General features: G+C 33.0%; 1 protein-coding gene across 9 annotated transcripts in view; it reads left to right on the top strand.

The window, feature by feature from the left end:
- LOC144844223 (receptor-type tyrosine-protein phosphatase F-like) overlaps positions 1-16,186 on the top strand; it is an 88,904-nt gene extending 72,718 nt beyond the window's left edge. For 8 of the 9 annotated variants that reach the window (XM_078701009.1, XM_078701013.1, XM_078701011.1 and 5 more), the window contains 17 exons: positions 67-252; positions 581-673; positions 1,873-2,163; positions 3,209-3,511; positions 3,803-3,903; positions 4,068-4,245; positions 7,360-7,450; positions 7,810-8,086; positions 8,428-8,600; positions 9,104-9,308; positions 9,743-10,168; positions 11,022-11,462; positions 11,733-11,903; positions 12,358-12,618; positions 12,945-13,099; positions 13,275-13,410; positions 13,764-16,186. In XM_078701009.1, the coding sequence (XP_078557135.1) occupies positions 67-252; positions 581-673; positions 1,873-2,163; positions 3,209-3,511; positions 3,803-3,903; positions 4,068-4,245; positions 7,360-7,450; positions 7,810-8,086; positions 8,428-8,600; positions 9,104-9,308; positions 9,743-10,168; positions 11,022-11,462; positions 11,733-11,903; positions 12,358-12,618; positions 12,945-13,099; positions 13,275-13,410; positions 13,764-13,832 (3,557 nt within the window). In that variant the 3' untranslated portion in view covers positions 13,833-16,186. The remainder of the gene's footprint in view (positions 1-66; positions 253-580; positions 674-1,872; positions 2,164-3,208; positions 3,512-3,802; positions 3,904-4,067; positions 4,246-7,359; positions 7,451-7,809; positions 8,087-8,427; positions 8,601-9,103; positions 9,309-9,742; positions 10,169-11,021; positions 11,463-11,732; positions 11,904-12,357; positions 12,619-12,944; positions 13,100-13,274; positions 13,411-13,763) is intronic. The other variant, XM_078701012.1, reaches the window with a different exon arrangement.
- The last annotated feature ends 122 nt before the right edge of the window (positions 16,187-16,308 follow it).

The following is a 16,308-nucleotide window of genomic DNA, read 5'->3' as shown; positions in this document are numbered from 1 at the left end:
TTCATAAGCGTTATATTACTGTAATATAAAAAATGCTAATAATTCTGTCTTTTTGTTTTATCACAGTTCCCAGTCAACCCCTGAATTTTGTAATGGATCCATCCAACGACCGCTACGTCGTTACGTGGGATCCACCGATGACAACGCATGGAGCAATAGAAGGTTACACTTTGCAGTACACGCCAAATGGTGGCAGTTCGATCACCCTCAGTATTCCATCCTCCCAAAAGAGCCATGAGTTTCATAATTTGGGTAAGTATCTCATGTTATTCAGCGAATTTTTTATATGAGTTTTTATTGTAAGATGATGTAATCAATCTCCTTCTTTTGTTAATTGCCCCATGAGGGATGAATAAAGATATATATACTGATACTGATATACTGATACTGAGTTGATTTTGGCTGTTAGTTAGTCAACTATCTTTTATAAAGGTAAAACAGCGGGTATATGCTGTATTATTTTAAACTGCCCTTATATGGACTGGTTTTTGTGGTCTACTAGGTGGATTTGTTCCTTTTTGCGTACTATTTATGGATTTCAACAAATTTAAAACAATTTTATTTTGCTTTTGATATACAGATAGTGGTAGAACGTATACAATAACTTTACAAGCTAGTAACTCTGTCGGTCCAGGAGAGATTGCAACTATTGAGTATAGCCTACCAGAAGATGGTGAGTTTAAGTATCAACTTAATTTAAATACAGGTGTCCGAATCGCCATATCCAAATATATATATATATATAATTTCATGTATTTAATAATAATAGCTGGAAATTAATTATTTATTCCGAACTAAATTATCAATAAACAAAGATGAACATTTAATTTGATTAATTTTCTTGATTAAAAATTGTTTTATGTGTTTTGTGTTGTTTTGATTGTTTTGGGTTTTGTTATAAGAATATTTTTAAATTGTTCATTGGAAATGTGTTTACTGTGAACTTATTGTTGGCCTTGCTTTTGGAAGGAAAAAAAAATTAAAATTCTGCAAATTTGTCTACATTCTTTGTGAATTGAATAATAAAAGCGATTTTCTATTTCTATTAGTCTATTGCATGGTAAATTAAACAATAGCTTTTTCTGCACACGGCTTTAACAGTTTTAACCTTTTTCTCGAGTAGATTTAGTTTGATGCTTTGTTTCTTACCTTTATAATGCAATTGGCCGATACCCTGATAATGAAATATTTTACATAGAGCTGCTAGAATTAGAATGCTTTTCCATGTTGAACTATCTATTGTTTATGTTCTTCGTATTTTATGACATTTTTAGCACAAATTAGCAACTAATAAACAATATCACACTATAAATAAATAAATAAATATATAGATTACAATTAAAACTTTTAATTTATTTTCTTTTAAAATTATTAATAAAATTATATTATTTATTATAAACCACATTTTTGTTGTCTTTTTATCTTTGAAAGGTATACTTTTGATAACTATTAATTAAGAAACACAGGATAGGAAAATTTGAAGAAATATATATATATATATACAACAAATATAGGCATAAATATATGCTGTTTATTTTTATAAAATAGTTAAGTCAACTTGCCTTCCAATCACAACTCTTTTTACTTCCCAAGCCTCAAATGAGACTTAGAGACCTATGAACAATACATTATAGTTTATCCATATGATATATATTTACTTGTTTTTGGGATTTTCATCTTATAGGAGCCCCTCTTGAAGATGTTTAGTAATAGTAATATGTTTAGAACTTTTATTTTCAATGAAATACTCAATTATGACTTATGATTTATCGTCACTTTTTATTTATTAAAAAAAAAATTATTTTTCTCTTCTGCATGTGTTGCACTGGGTGCATGTTGCTACAAACTTGTTATTCTTCTGTACCTCTCTAGCCCCATATAGCTCACCGTCCAACATCAGTACTGTGGTGATAAACAGCACTTGCATCAAACTAACGTGGGACCAGCCACGTATCGAAGACCGCAACGGAATCATCACGTTGTACACAGTTAGACGAAGTAAAGCGAGTGAAATCTGGGATGAAACCATTGATACCAACAACAACTACATGCTCTTTACGAATCTCCAACCTTCAACAATGTACGCTTTTCAAGTACGCGCTCACACCAAGGCTGGTAGTGGGCCGTATAGTCAAGACTTCACGAGGCAAACAGATCCTCCAGGTTCGTATGTGGGTGATATTTGCCCCCAACCGTTTCCCCCAACAGTACTCTCCCGGTTTTTAATTTCTACTAATCTTTATGTAGTATTTATATTCCATATTTATTGCATGTATATTTGTTGCATGGGTGTGGTGCTTTGCTTTGTTGTATCATAGTATTGTTTTTTAAAAACAAAATTATGTTTGTATTAAATGTTTTTTAATATTTTAATGCCCAATGTCGATCCAAACCATCTCTAAATAAATTAATGTTTTAGTATCTTTAAAATGTTGTAATCATATTTGTGATTTTAAGAGCACATTCTCATTATGTACTGAGCACTTGAGTAAAGTGACCATTTTCTATAGTGACCATTCTATAGTGACCATTCTATAGTGACCATGTGTATATTTTGTGTAACAGACCTTTTCATAATTTTGTGTAATTTACATTATTACTAAATGCAGTAAATTTTGCATAGGTTTAACATGGTGATTATAGTGCTGGAAGTTATGATTGTGCAATCTTGATATGATGATAAGTGCGGTACACCATGTATGGCGTTCTGAAAAGAGCTGTCTCTCAGGCAGTTTTCAGAATTATATACTGTAAATTATCTACTGCAAACTTTATTAAATTAAAAATAAATTACAGGGCTGCAGTGCATATGAATGCCAAAAAAAGTGCATATGAAAATAGTCTACACACAAGCACAAATATATAAAGTCAAGGAAAAAAAACCACAAGAATCGTGAAAGACACCAAAGTCCATTCTATCCATGGGTTTACTAAAATCTACCCATCCATATTAATTATTTGATAATCCATAAAGACATAATTTAAATTGGAGTTCGACAGAATTCATTAATTGAAAACAAATCTAGTTCAAAGGTATTTTAGTATTATATATAAAGTATAATAATATTAAATAGTATTTAATGACCAAATGAGAATATTAAATGACTTATTAATAATAATATTAAATAACTTATTAATAATAGTAAATTACTTAATGATATTAAATGACATGATTCGGAGAGCTAATTATGTTATTCCTAATCTTTAGGGCTTTCAGTAGCACCTAGTTCGGTAAGCTTACAAGTCATAAATGGCAACAGCATACAAGTGGAATGGTCAGCAGCTGGCGATGTTACTGCTATTGAAGGATATACCGTTTACTACGTACGTGGTGCGCAAGTGGACAAACCATTGAATAAGTGGCAAAGGGTGGACATTGGTCCGCAGCCAACTCGAAAACTTTTAACAAACTTGGCTGAAAGAGACAGTTATTGTGTCGTAGTTGTGGCAAAGAGTCGATTTGGTAATTCTCCGCCATCGGATAGAGTTAGCATTCGGACTATGTCAGTTGGTATGTTTTTAAAATCAATTTTTTGTTTGTTTACTTTTAATCAAGAAGTGCTTTTTTAAATTGAATAATATATGATGCTTCTTAATTGATTTATGAGTCTTGGATACAGTACAGATTTCTATTTTGAAGGAATGCACAAATCCTAACTGATATTCACCAATAGCTAACCAATAAGATATGGCATGCCCTGAATTATAAATACAATAAATAATATATTACTATTAATACTATTGTTGGTACTGAAATACATTTTTCTATCTAATATGATATCTATATGAATTTGTTTTGCAGATCCTAAAGCGCCTCAAAGCTTCAGAGTGACACGAGTAGGGCCAAATTTAGCGCAACTTGAATGGAATAGTCCAGTAAAAGGGCACCCAAAGAATTATAAGGTAAGATATACTTATAAATTACACATTTTTTCATGGGAAAAAAAGAATAAGATGAAATAAGTTGTTATTATACATGCTCTTTATAAGTCGGTCCTTGTAAAATTTTAATAATAAGAATATGTTAACAGGGTTATTATAAAAGGTAATGTTTGTTCCTTATTTAGCTTTCGTTCTTCAACCTCAAACATGATCCTGGTAAGATTATCGAATTATCTGGACAGGCGACAGTTTTTCTAGTTACGGCTCTTTATCCAGATGTGGACTACACCTTTAATCTTACTGCTGTATATTATTTGGATGATATTGGCTCCACTGTTAGTACTTTCACAAGGACACTTAAAGGTAAATAAAACACACATACATAATTTGTATTTCAATATGTAGGTTCACATTCACAGTTGATCATGCTTACTGATCATGATCAAGCCTGTTTTATTGTTTTATCAAATGACATGATCAACCTAATCACCCTAACATGATCTGATCTACTAAATACTGAAATGTTTTATTTGTCCATCTCATCATCATAAAATAACAATAGAAGTTATTATTTTATGATGACGAGGGACATAAAATAAGAATTAATGATAATTAAATGACGATATTTGTGTGTGTTCATGTTGTACACATAATCAATGAAACAGCCAACAAGACAAGTAAACTTTGACCCAGACTTGACCAAAACTTGAAACAGACTTGCCCAAAACTTGAAACAGACTTGACCCAGACTTGACCCAGACTTGACCCAGACTTGACCCAGACTTGACCCAAACTTGACCCAAAACTTGACTCCACATTCAAAGGGAATATAAGGGTGTAAGGGTGTAATTAATTAGTTGTAATTGTTTTTACTATCACAATCTATTTATGATATTGTCACATCATCATCTTAAGAATTAGTAGAACCTGTTTTGTAACATTGTTATATTCTATGTTGAATATTATGCTAACTTATCTTCTGGTTGTCTTGAATGTGGTATTAGTTTGTGTTTAGTTGTAAGAAGTGAATTTAAATATTTACGTACCTTTTACAAAACTGCCATTTTAATGTGTATGCTAACCTCTACTGTAGAATGCTACAGGCTCACCACCCAAACTTGACCCAGACTTGACCCAGACTTGACACAGACTTGCCCAAAACTTGACCCAGACTTGACACTGACTTGACACAGACTTTACCCAGACTTGACACAGACTTGACCCAGACTTGCCCTAAACTTGCCCTAAACTTGACAAAGACTTGTCCAAATTTTCACCCAGACTTGCCCAAAACTTTAGCCAGACTTGTCCAAAACTTGACCCAGACTTGACACAGACTTGCCCAAAACTTGACCCAGACTTGACACTGACTTGACACAGACTTTACCCAGACTTGACCCAGACTTGCCCTAAACTTGACAAAGACTTGTCCAAATCTTCACCCAGACTTGCCCAAAACTTTAGCCAGACTTGTCCAAAACTTGACCCAGACTTGACCCAAACTTGACTCCATATTCAAAGGGAATATAAGGATGTAATTAGCTTGTTTAAATTGAACTGTATGTAGAAACATGCTGCACTCAGTACAAACATGTCTATTTTATTTATATATCAGGACCACAGTTAGTTGTCATTATTTATATTTTCCAATTAATAACACTTTGCTATTTTTAGATTTTTACTATCTCTATGTTTGTGTACATTTTGTCATTAATGATTTCATATTCAGCCACATTCCATTCAAATCTAGTATAGTTTATGTTATTTATGATGGTAGAATTGTGTTTACTTACTGTTAACATAACATATTGTTTGTGATCATTTTACTGCTGTAATGAAATTCCTTTGTTGTCAAATACAGTTGTGAGAGTCAATATGTTGTTGTATTCTACAAAGTTTTATTTCAATCATTTTATATGTTTATGCTAGAATGAAATCCCATGCTTCCTTTTATTGTTGGTTTCTGCTTGGCTCTGTGGTTAATTAGGACACATTAATATAGATAATTTGTAATACTGTTGATAGTATGCTGTACAGTGAAACCGCTTTATGGTAAAAACCAACTACGTTATTTGCAAATTGGATGTGTGTGACCCGCGCTTTTGAAATGAGTAAAATGGCCGCTGTAGTTTGTGAATGTCCTGCTTTCAATTGTGGTCATCTCTTTGGTGTTTTTGAAAAAAAAAAACAAATTTGAATCTTGACTCTATCTTCAACAGCTGCGAACGTGACCGAGCAGAATACGACTGCAACAGCAGCTACTACTACTGACATTGTTACAATTGTTAAAACAATTGAAGGTAGTCCTATCTTGATAGATTTACAATTAAGAATTCCCAAGGTTGTATTGAATACAGTTTATATACATCATAAAATTAATATTTAGATATTGAAAAAAAAGTGCAAAATTAAGTTAAAAATTTCAGATTTGAAGATCATCTATTGTTGAGTTTGCTCGTATTTTTGCGCTTTTTTCTCCCTCCTGAATATAGCATCTTGCATTTTAAACGGAACTACTGCACATGAGCCTTGCTCTTTGAAGCAATCCGCTTTCAATTATTTAATGGATGAATGCTCATTGCTCGTGCATGAAATGCGATACTTGGTTCGCTCTTTGTAGATACTCTTCTAGGTGAAATCAATTCTATAGTATATATTGTATGTTTTTCGATTGATGATTTTATTTTTCTGGACATCTGGAAACAAGAAAGACAATTTGAGTTAAAAATTTATTTGCTGTGGTCTTGTGTTGAATAGGGAGTTGTGTGATATGGTTATTGTTGAAGCTTTGAAATTTAACAATGTATGAAAGCGCCCCGAAACTAGAAAGTCAATTTGAAATGTATAGTAAAGAATGTATTTGCAGTGTCTTGTGTAAATAGGGAGTTGACGTGTGATATAGTTATTCAAGCTTGAATATGGTTGAAGCTTAGCTTATTTAACAATGTATAAAATCATCATAACCATCACACCATCATTAAAATTGGCTTTACTTGGATGGAAAGGTACTAATTTTAGTAGGACATAAGTGCAGAGTGAAAAGATGTAAGATACACCAATAAAGGTTTAATATGAAAAATATATGATACTAAGAGGCGCAGTGTGAACAGGATGAGCTACAACAATAAAGCTCTATCTACACTATCAAACGTTATGTGACAACAAAATGTGTTGTGCACAAATATGGACATGATGATGTCTTGTCACTACCATATGTGGGCATATCACTACCATATTTGGTCACACTTTTTTTTTTGTCAGACCAGTTCGATAGTGTAGACAGAGCTTTAGAGTTACAATGTGACAAAGTTGTGAGATAAACTAATAAGGGGGTGCAGTGTGAAACGGATGTATGTTTAGTACCATGCTTAAAGGTTTAAAATCTGTATAGTATATGTAAAGTATAACAGTTACATTGAGAGGAGGATTTCATTTTTACGATGTTTATCTTATTTTAAATATTGTCTGTTTAAATAGCTCCACAGAAGCCAGTTGTTGAAGTGACACCAAATGAACCGGTTGTAACATTCACCATTCCCTTTCCTCTTGATACAACTGCTGCTATTCAGTAAGTAGTTTCGTTTAATAAATTTAAGATAAAATTTTGGGTTATATATATATAAAACATAAAATATATAAGAAGGAGATATCCGGCCAAAATGTTTAATCACTGCTCTTTGGAATGTCTCTTAAAGGGTCTTTTACACATGTTCTGGCACGGTTCCGGTCCGGCGAATCGAACATTAATGTTTCGTTTTCACGTGTAGCCGTGTGAAAACAAAACATTGACGTTTGATTGGATTTTCCGGCACAGGACCGGAACCGTGCTGGAACAGGTGTGAAAGACCCTTTAGTCAAGTACTATTGATCATAATTGTTTATTATAAGTTGTTATATAGTCAAGAAATGTTATTTTTATTTGAATAGGTATATATTCATTATTGTTGTTCCATTGAATTCTGCAAATGAACCAAGCTCTGAGCCGTCGAGCCTCGCTTTGAGTTACACTAGCCGCGTCGGTCGCTCTGTTTATCAGCGTTTGAGAAGACAGGCAGAAAGCCATTACATCACAGCTAAATTGCAACCAAGTCAATTGGGCAAGGAATTTGTTATTGGTGATAACAATCAATATTATAAATATATCAACAAACCGCTAGAAATGGATCGTTACTATACATTCTTTGTACAATATGTTAATTATCAAGTAAGTGCATGAAGTATATCAAAAAACAATTTTTTCTTCATAAAACAAACAATTATCACAATTTGTCATGAAATTCTAATTTGTTTATATTGTAATTATAGTACCACAGAGGGGGGAGGTAGTATAACAGGACCATTAGATCACAGAGGGGGGTGGTAGTATAACAGGAACATCTTATTATGCTCTAATACTGCAACACATAATGCATTATTGGTAGTATAACAGGACCATTAGACCACAGAGGAGGGGGGGGGGGGTGGTGGTGGTAGTATAACAGGAACATCTTATTATGCTCTAATACTGCAATACATAATGCATTATTACTTTGTTGTTGTGTTTAGGGAGTATCCACATACAGTACTTACTCTGCACCAGTAAAAGTAGGGTTTACGGGCCAACCCAGTTCAGTGCCAGAGGAAACTAGCCCACCAATGATGGTCATCATCGGCGGAGCTGCTGGTCTCTTGTGCCTCATTGTCATTATCACCATTCTGGTGTTTGTCTGCAGGAAAAGGTTTGTGCTTTTTGTTAAAAGTATTACGTTCTGTTTGGAAAGTTTTAAATATGAAAGAAATAGTTATAAATTTTAGTAGAAATATAATCCAATCATATTATTTATGGTCTTTAATAATCATCATCTCATCAATCTTTATATTCTGTGCAGAACCTCATTGCAGTATAGTTGCACATGCATTACAATAATGATGCTAGTAAAATATATGATATAAAAATAAATGTACAAGACACACCAGGAGATTGTCGTAGCCTAATTTGCATTAATTCTCTATACACAGTCATGTGGTTATTCCATGTTTTCATTAATCACATTACCTTTATGTTATATTCTTCCCCATCCCCCTCTTTCCAATCCCCTTATGTACACACAGAAAATCTTGATATAATAAATCAAATTTCTCAAAACATGGATGAACACATCATTTATCTGCTAAACCATGCTTTCAAAATTGTTTTTTTTTATTGGATGGAATGTTAACATAATACTTTACGTACTAACAGGAGTCCTCCTGAACTCAATGATCCAAAGCCTTGTAAACGCAAAGAAGAGACCGCCCTCTATCCACGCGATCCTGTGGAGATGCGACGTCTTAATTTCCAGACACCAGGCATGATGTCCCATCCACCAATTCCTATTGGAGATCTAGCGGGACACATTGATGTGCTGAAACTTAATGATAACTTGAAATTCTCTCAGGAATATGAGGTAGGATATAAAGTGTGGCCTGTAGGTAATACTTGTAAAGAAATTGGTTTGGTGGATGGTAACCGTAATCTCTGACCCTTTCTCTTATATCGAATAACAATGGAAAGAAACAGGCAAAGCATTGAATGATTAAATGTTTATTTATATGTTAATTAATCAAAAATTCTAAAAGATCTGTTAAGCTCTGTCTGTCTCTGTCACTATCAAACTTTATGTGACAACAAAATGTGATGTGCCCATATATGGACTTAATGATGTCATATCACTACTATATTTGGTCATATCACTACCATATTTGGGCACATCACTTTTTTTTGTCAAACTAGTTAGATAGTGTAGACAGAGCTTTGGGCTTTATGCCTATCTGAGTGTAAATAAAATCAAATAAATTATGTAAATGATTAAACAAAATGTTTCACTTTTTTTTGGTACAGTCAATTGAACCTGGCCAGTCTTTCACTTGGGATCATTCAAACATGGAATACAACAAACAAAAGAACCGATACGCAAACGTTATAGCCTACGACCATTCACGTGTCTCGCTAAATTCGGTAGATGGATACCCAGGCAGTGATTACATCAACGCTAATTTCTGCGACGGTTATTGTAAAAGCAACGCTTACGTCTCAACTCAGGGACCACTGCCAGAGACAATCCCAGACTTCTGGCGTATGATCTGGGAACAGCGTACAAGTACTATCGTTATGATGACCCGCTTGGAGGAGCGAAGCCGTGTCAAGTGCGACCAGTACTGGCCAATGAGAGGCTCAGAAACGTATGGAGGTGTTCAAGTAACAATGTTAGATTCCTCAGAACTGGCTCATTACATTATTCGCACATTCAGCATCATTAATGTAAAGGTAAGTGACCAGTGATGATTTGATTGACAGATAATTTTGAATGTTCTTTTTATTCTTCTTTTTTATCTTTTATTTTCAACATTCTTCTCATTCAGGGTTTTGTATATTATTTAACAAAATGTGTACTATCCTATGTTTTAAATGAACGATACGATACGATAGTACAAGGTACAAATGAAATTTGGTTGGTTGATTTACATTTGACATAAATACAATAAACGTACTAAATACTAAATTTAGTCACTATGCAACTAAACGTAAACAAGAAAAATTTATTATACAATAATAACGTGTAAAGGTAGCATCTACAAATTAGTAAACATATTTTGTTATACATGCCCAGGGCAGGGCGTTATTCTCTTTGCATACACACTGAATACAGTATGCATAATTAAAATATAAAAAAATATATATATATAAAATATATCCAATCTGCAGACAGTACTGTTTCGATCTTATTAGATCTCGTCAGTGCAGCTCAGGTTTCGAAATGAAATGTACCGCAGAACTGGCACAATATATAGGCTGAGCCAGGTATGCAGGACATGGTACACTGATTATGAACACAAAGAGTGCACAAGCTCAACGAGCGTGCTTTGCAAAATGCTAATAGTATTCACAACAAAAATGCACCGTTTCGAAATGAAGAGAGCTCTACAAAACAACATACTATATATGTATATAGCAGAAAGTAGAGGAGCGTAATATCCAATCTGCAGACAGTACTGTTTCGATCTTATTAGATCTCGTCAGTAAATATATAATGTAAAAATGAACAACATTTTCTGAAAAAAAAAATGTATAGGTAGTATGTTTCACACACATTGTTTTCAATTCTGTTTCTTTTTTTTAGAACCGTTCTTCAGAAAAACGAGAAATACGACAGTTTCAATTTACCGCCTGGCCCGATCATGGCGTTCCAGAACATGCGACAGGAGTTCTCCAATTTGTAAACCGAGTAAAGAACAGTAATCCAGCTGACGCAGGTCCGATCGCGGTTCATTGCAGCGCAGGCGTTGGAAGGACCGGAGCATTCATTGTAATCGACTCCATGCTTGAAAGGATAAAACACGAAAAATCTGTGGATATTTACGGTCATGTGACGTGCCTTAGAGCTCAAAGAAACTACATGGTCCAGACGGAAGAACAGTATATATTTATCCACGATGCACTCCTGGAGGCGGTAACCAGTGGCAACACAGAGATACCGGCGCGTAACTTGTACATGCATCTTCAGAAGATGACACAACCCGAGGCTGGTGAAACCGTAACTGGAATGGAACTTGAATTCAAGGTTTGTTTTCTTGTTTGTGTTAAACTCTGACTACACTGTCAAACTTTATGTGAACAAAAACATGTTATGTGCCCATATATGGACATTATGATGTCATTTCACTACCATATTTGGGCACATCACACTTGTCACGTAAAGTTTGATAGTGTAGACTGAGCTTTAAGATTTGGATTAGCAAGTTTGAAATGTTTTTCATGTTTTTCCATGTGTATGTTAAACCTAAAATAAGTTTTTAATTTACTTATAACAATTTAAATATTCTTACTGCAGAGATTAGCCAATCAGAAAGCATTACCATCAAAGTTCATAAGTGCCAACTTACCAGCAAATAAGTTCAAGAACCGATTGGTGAATATACTTCCATACGAGAACACCAGAGTCTGCTTACAACCAATCAGAGGTGTTGAAGGATCTGATTACATAAACGCAAGTTATATTGATGTAAGTTTATTTGTGCTTTATACACTAAAGCTCTGTCTACACTATGAAACTTGTTTGACAAAAATGTTTGTGCCCAAATATGGTAGTGAAATGACATCATCATGTCCATATATGGGCACATCACATTTTTTGTCACATAAAGTTTGATAGTGTAGACAGAGCTTAAGAAAAATTAGTGTACCAACAATTTTTTTGAAAATGCTTATATCATGGACCATTGATGGAAATTGTTCTCAGTGTGTATTGGTTTTCTGTTATCATTCATTGCTGTTAAATTAATATCCTACCCTGTATATATTTTGAACTGCTTATCCATTGGCATTTTTTAATGTAGTCCATTATTCCATTTATAAAAATAAAGTTTTACCTTTCATTTACTAATTCTAAAAGCCCCTGTTATGGACAAGATTAATTAATAAGTTCAATATCAAACTAAGATTATTGTTATTTGTAGGGTTACCGAGCTAAGAATGCGTACATAGCGACTCAAGGCCCATTAGCCGAGACAACCGAAGACTTCTGGAGGATGCTGTGGGAACACAACTCCACGATTATCGTGATGTTAACAAAGTTGAAGGAAATGGGACGCGAGAAATGCCATCAGTATTGGCCGGCCGAGCGCTCTGCACGTTATCAATACTTTGTGGTTGACCCGATGTCAGAATATAATATGCCGCAATATATCCTGCGAGAATTCAAAGTCACTGATGCCAGAGTATGTTTGTTAATATGTATTTTATATATTTATAGATTTGTAGGCGTTTTAATTGCTGAATATTAATAATATCCCATGAGGCTGTCTATATGAATCTTTTATGTATAGCTATAAATCAGCCTAAAAATATAAAGCTCTGTCTACACTATTTGACGAAAAAAGTGTGATGTGCTCAAATGTAGTAGTGATATGCCCAAATATGGTAGTGATATGACATCATCATGTCCATATATGGACACATCACATTTGTTTGTCACATAAATTTGATAGTGTAAACAGAGCTTTACTGTATTTTAAAATGAATGAATCCAACTTTTTTTTTGCAGGATGGCCAATCAAGAACGATTCGTCAGTTTCAGTTTGTGGACTGGCCCGAGCAAGGCGTGCCCAAGAATGGGGAAGGATTTATTGACTTTATTGGTCAAGTTCACAAGACCAAAGAACAGTTTGGTCAAGATGGCCCTATCAGTATTCATTGCAGGTACTTTTACTGCTGACCATAACATTATTGTTGAATATTTTCACATTTTACTTTTTAAATTGCATTGTTTTTACATTTTTAAATTACCTAATATGAATCTTATTCTATTATCTGTATAGACAATCACTAAATAAATTTAGACAACAAATTAAAATGTGACTTTTTGTTTTCACAGTGCCGGTGTTGGTCGGACAGGTGTCTTTGTAACATTGAGTATAATCTTAGAAAGAATGCGATATGAAGGAGTCGTAGACATGTTCCAAACGGTCAAGATGTTGAGAACACAAAGGCCAGCTATGGTACAAACAGAGGTCAGTTAGTCATATTAATATACAGTATACAAATAATGAATGTTTGAGTGAAATAGTACAAATAATTTCATGGGGATCGAACATGATCAGTCAACAACAGCCTATCCTCTTTTTGGGGGTGTGGTTGCTCACTCACTTTGTATAAAAAATGAATAGACATTGAACATAACAAGAAAGCATATTTGAGTGTGCTACATCATATTTATTTTATATCATGTGATCCACAATCGTCCAATCAAATGACTCATCAAATGATGAGAATCTACTCTACTATAAATGTTGTGTTTCTCAAACTTAAAGCATGTTTTAAATTTTATACTAATGCTATTATTAAATCGTTTTTTTTTTTGCAGGACCAGTATCAATTTTGCTACCGAGCAGCTTTAGAGTATTTGGGTTCCTTTGACCATTATGCAAATTAGCATTTGCTTATCTCACAACTCGACTACAAAGCCATAACCCAGTAGGGAAAAGCTTTACCCAAAAATTGGAAAAGACTATTTTTGCATAAGAAAGAGATTTTACTTGATATATAAGGACCCACAAGCGTTGCATGGAATATATAATTTGTAAAGAAGTAAAGAATGAGGAATTAGTTGATTCAACTCAGTAGGACAGATATGGCTGAGTACTTTAATGATAACAGAATAAAGAAGACATTTTAAATTTGCTGCATACAACGATGTAAAGATGATGATGATGACAGAGAACAACATGTTCGGTATTTGACTGGTTTATCAATTTGACGGAGAAACTTTAAGGAAAGAAGTAATTAAAAGCAATTTGAAATGGATTATGATGAAAGATGATAAATAGAACAAAGCTTACAAATGCTGATTGTGAAGAAATCTGAAAGCAGGATAAAATATTAGGAAAAACATAATGATAACAATGTTTGTTTTATATATAAGTTAGTTTATCCCAGGAGACATTTTGAAGTAAATATATAAGGTACCTGTAGGAAGTATATTAATTATGATAAGATATGACCATTCCTTTTACTGGCCACTCACCAGTTGGTAATGTCAAAGTGTTCTTTCATATTCTGTTAATAAGAAGTAAAATTGTAGCGTTATGTATAACAAGTTTTATTTTGTTTTTTTATAAATGGAAATTTAGAACCAATAGAGAACTTGTGGAAAGAAATGCTTTTTTTTTATCATCTTTGTATTTTTTTTTGCTACACACTTTTGTAAATATAATTGTGGAAGATGTAAAGGTTTAATTTGTGTTTACTGCCTTAAAATAGAGAATATTAAATATGTAGACAAAAAGAAAAGAAAACTTAATATTGTTTTTAATATGTTCTGAATGTTCGTGTATTTATGCCTGGGTGTTCAACAACACCATCCTAAGAAAGTATAGAATCAATATTATAATTTGAAGTAATCATAGAGTGAAACCATTTATGACCATAATAGGCAACTAATCGGATTGCCCAACTTTTTTACCAAATATATAATAATAAATGAATAAATAATAGGAAATATTACATAAATAACAATATTTTAAATGGTTTCAGTACTGGAATTTTAAGCATTAGAGATTTGTGTATGTATATACATATATATATATGCAAGATATATGTATATGTATATAAATATGAATATGAGGAGGTGACAGGAAATAACTGCTTTAAAAGGAATGAAAATCATCCTAATTTTGTAGACAGTAATCCATTTAAATTGTATAATTGGTGGTTCTAGTTGGGAATTACAGTAGTTTCATATACATACCCATTTAAAGTATAATATTAGTATAAGTATTCATTGCCTGGTATGATGCCAAAAACAATTAACGTGTTCCAGTGGTTTCGTAGCTTTTCATTGCAAGAAAAACAGGTATTTTAATGATTGACCTTTTTAAGTTTTGGGTCGATCTGCTGCTTTTTAATTTTTGTAAGATTTCTTCACCTTGAGGTTAAGTTTACTATCCTTCTCCCACCTATAGTTAAGCCTACATTACTATTATGTAATCATCTAAACATTATTAAATCTCTAGCATCAACAATTGACAGAATGTTCTGCAGAAATCTCACTCATTTTATCAACACTTTTATTTATCCCTCCAATTTTAACCCAATTGTGTATATTATGAAAGATTTAATTGACAATTTATATTTTGGTTAATGTTTTAAGTAATACCAATCTTGTTGGGACAATTTGTTCAGTTGCTTTGCTTGGACATGGGGTGGGGATGTAAGGGACGATTCACACTGGTTTGACGTTCATAGATATGTAAAGCATGTTCTGCTTTTGTACCAGTGTAAACAGTGGCTTAGTCCTTACTGCTTGGCACTAATATGAAGTTAGTCACCCTGACAGTGTCAATTGATCATCAATCTATCCTAAATTATGCATTCAGTATTTTAAAGAAATTATGAATTTGTTAAATTTCTTAAGGTAATTTAAAATAAAATATTTACTTTATTTTCGAGTTGATAGCTATATTACTGCAAATGTATTCATTAGTTTTGTAAGGTCTTGGTTTTAATATTGCGTTTCTTTTACTCTTTATGAAGTACACAATTAAGCTGTTATAGATAAAAGGGATTTTAATATTGTACATTATTTTTCTGTGTTAATTTCAAATTGTTTTGTTGTTGATACTAACTAAAATGCAAATAAAATGTGATTATTGATATAGCTAAGAAGTTATTTTTACTAGTTAAGGGTAATTTTCTGTTGTAATTATTTTCAACTGATTTCAATCCCTTTAGTGATTTTGACTGCGGCTACCAAGTATTTCATAAATAAACATTGTTGCGCCACAAAAACCTTTTGTTTTCGATTCATTTACTGCTTCTGATTTCATTTATTTAAATTTTACATCAATCAATTACATTACTTCCAATATTTTAAATAAAACTAATCATAATGCAAAAAGAGATCAAATATA

The sequence above is a fragment of the Antedon bifida genome, chromosome 6, assembly GCF_963402885.1.
Source record: "Antedon bifida chromosome 6, ecAntBifi1.1, whole genome shotgun sequence".
In the NCBI taxonomy this organism is placed as follows: domain Eukaryota; kingdom Metazoa; phylum Echinodermata; class Crinoidea; order Comatulida; family Antedonidae; genus Antedon; species Antedon bifida.
This window is presented reverse-complemented; position numbering and strand designations above follow the sequence as displayed.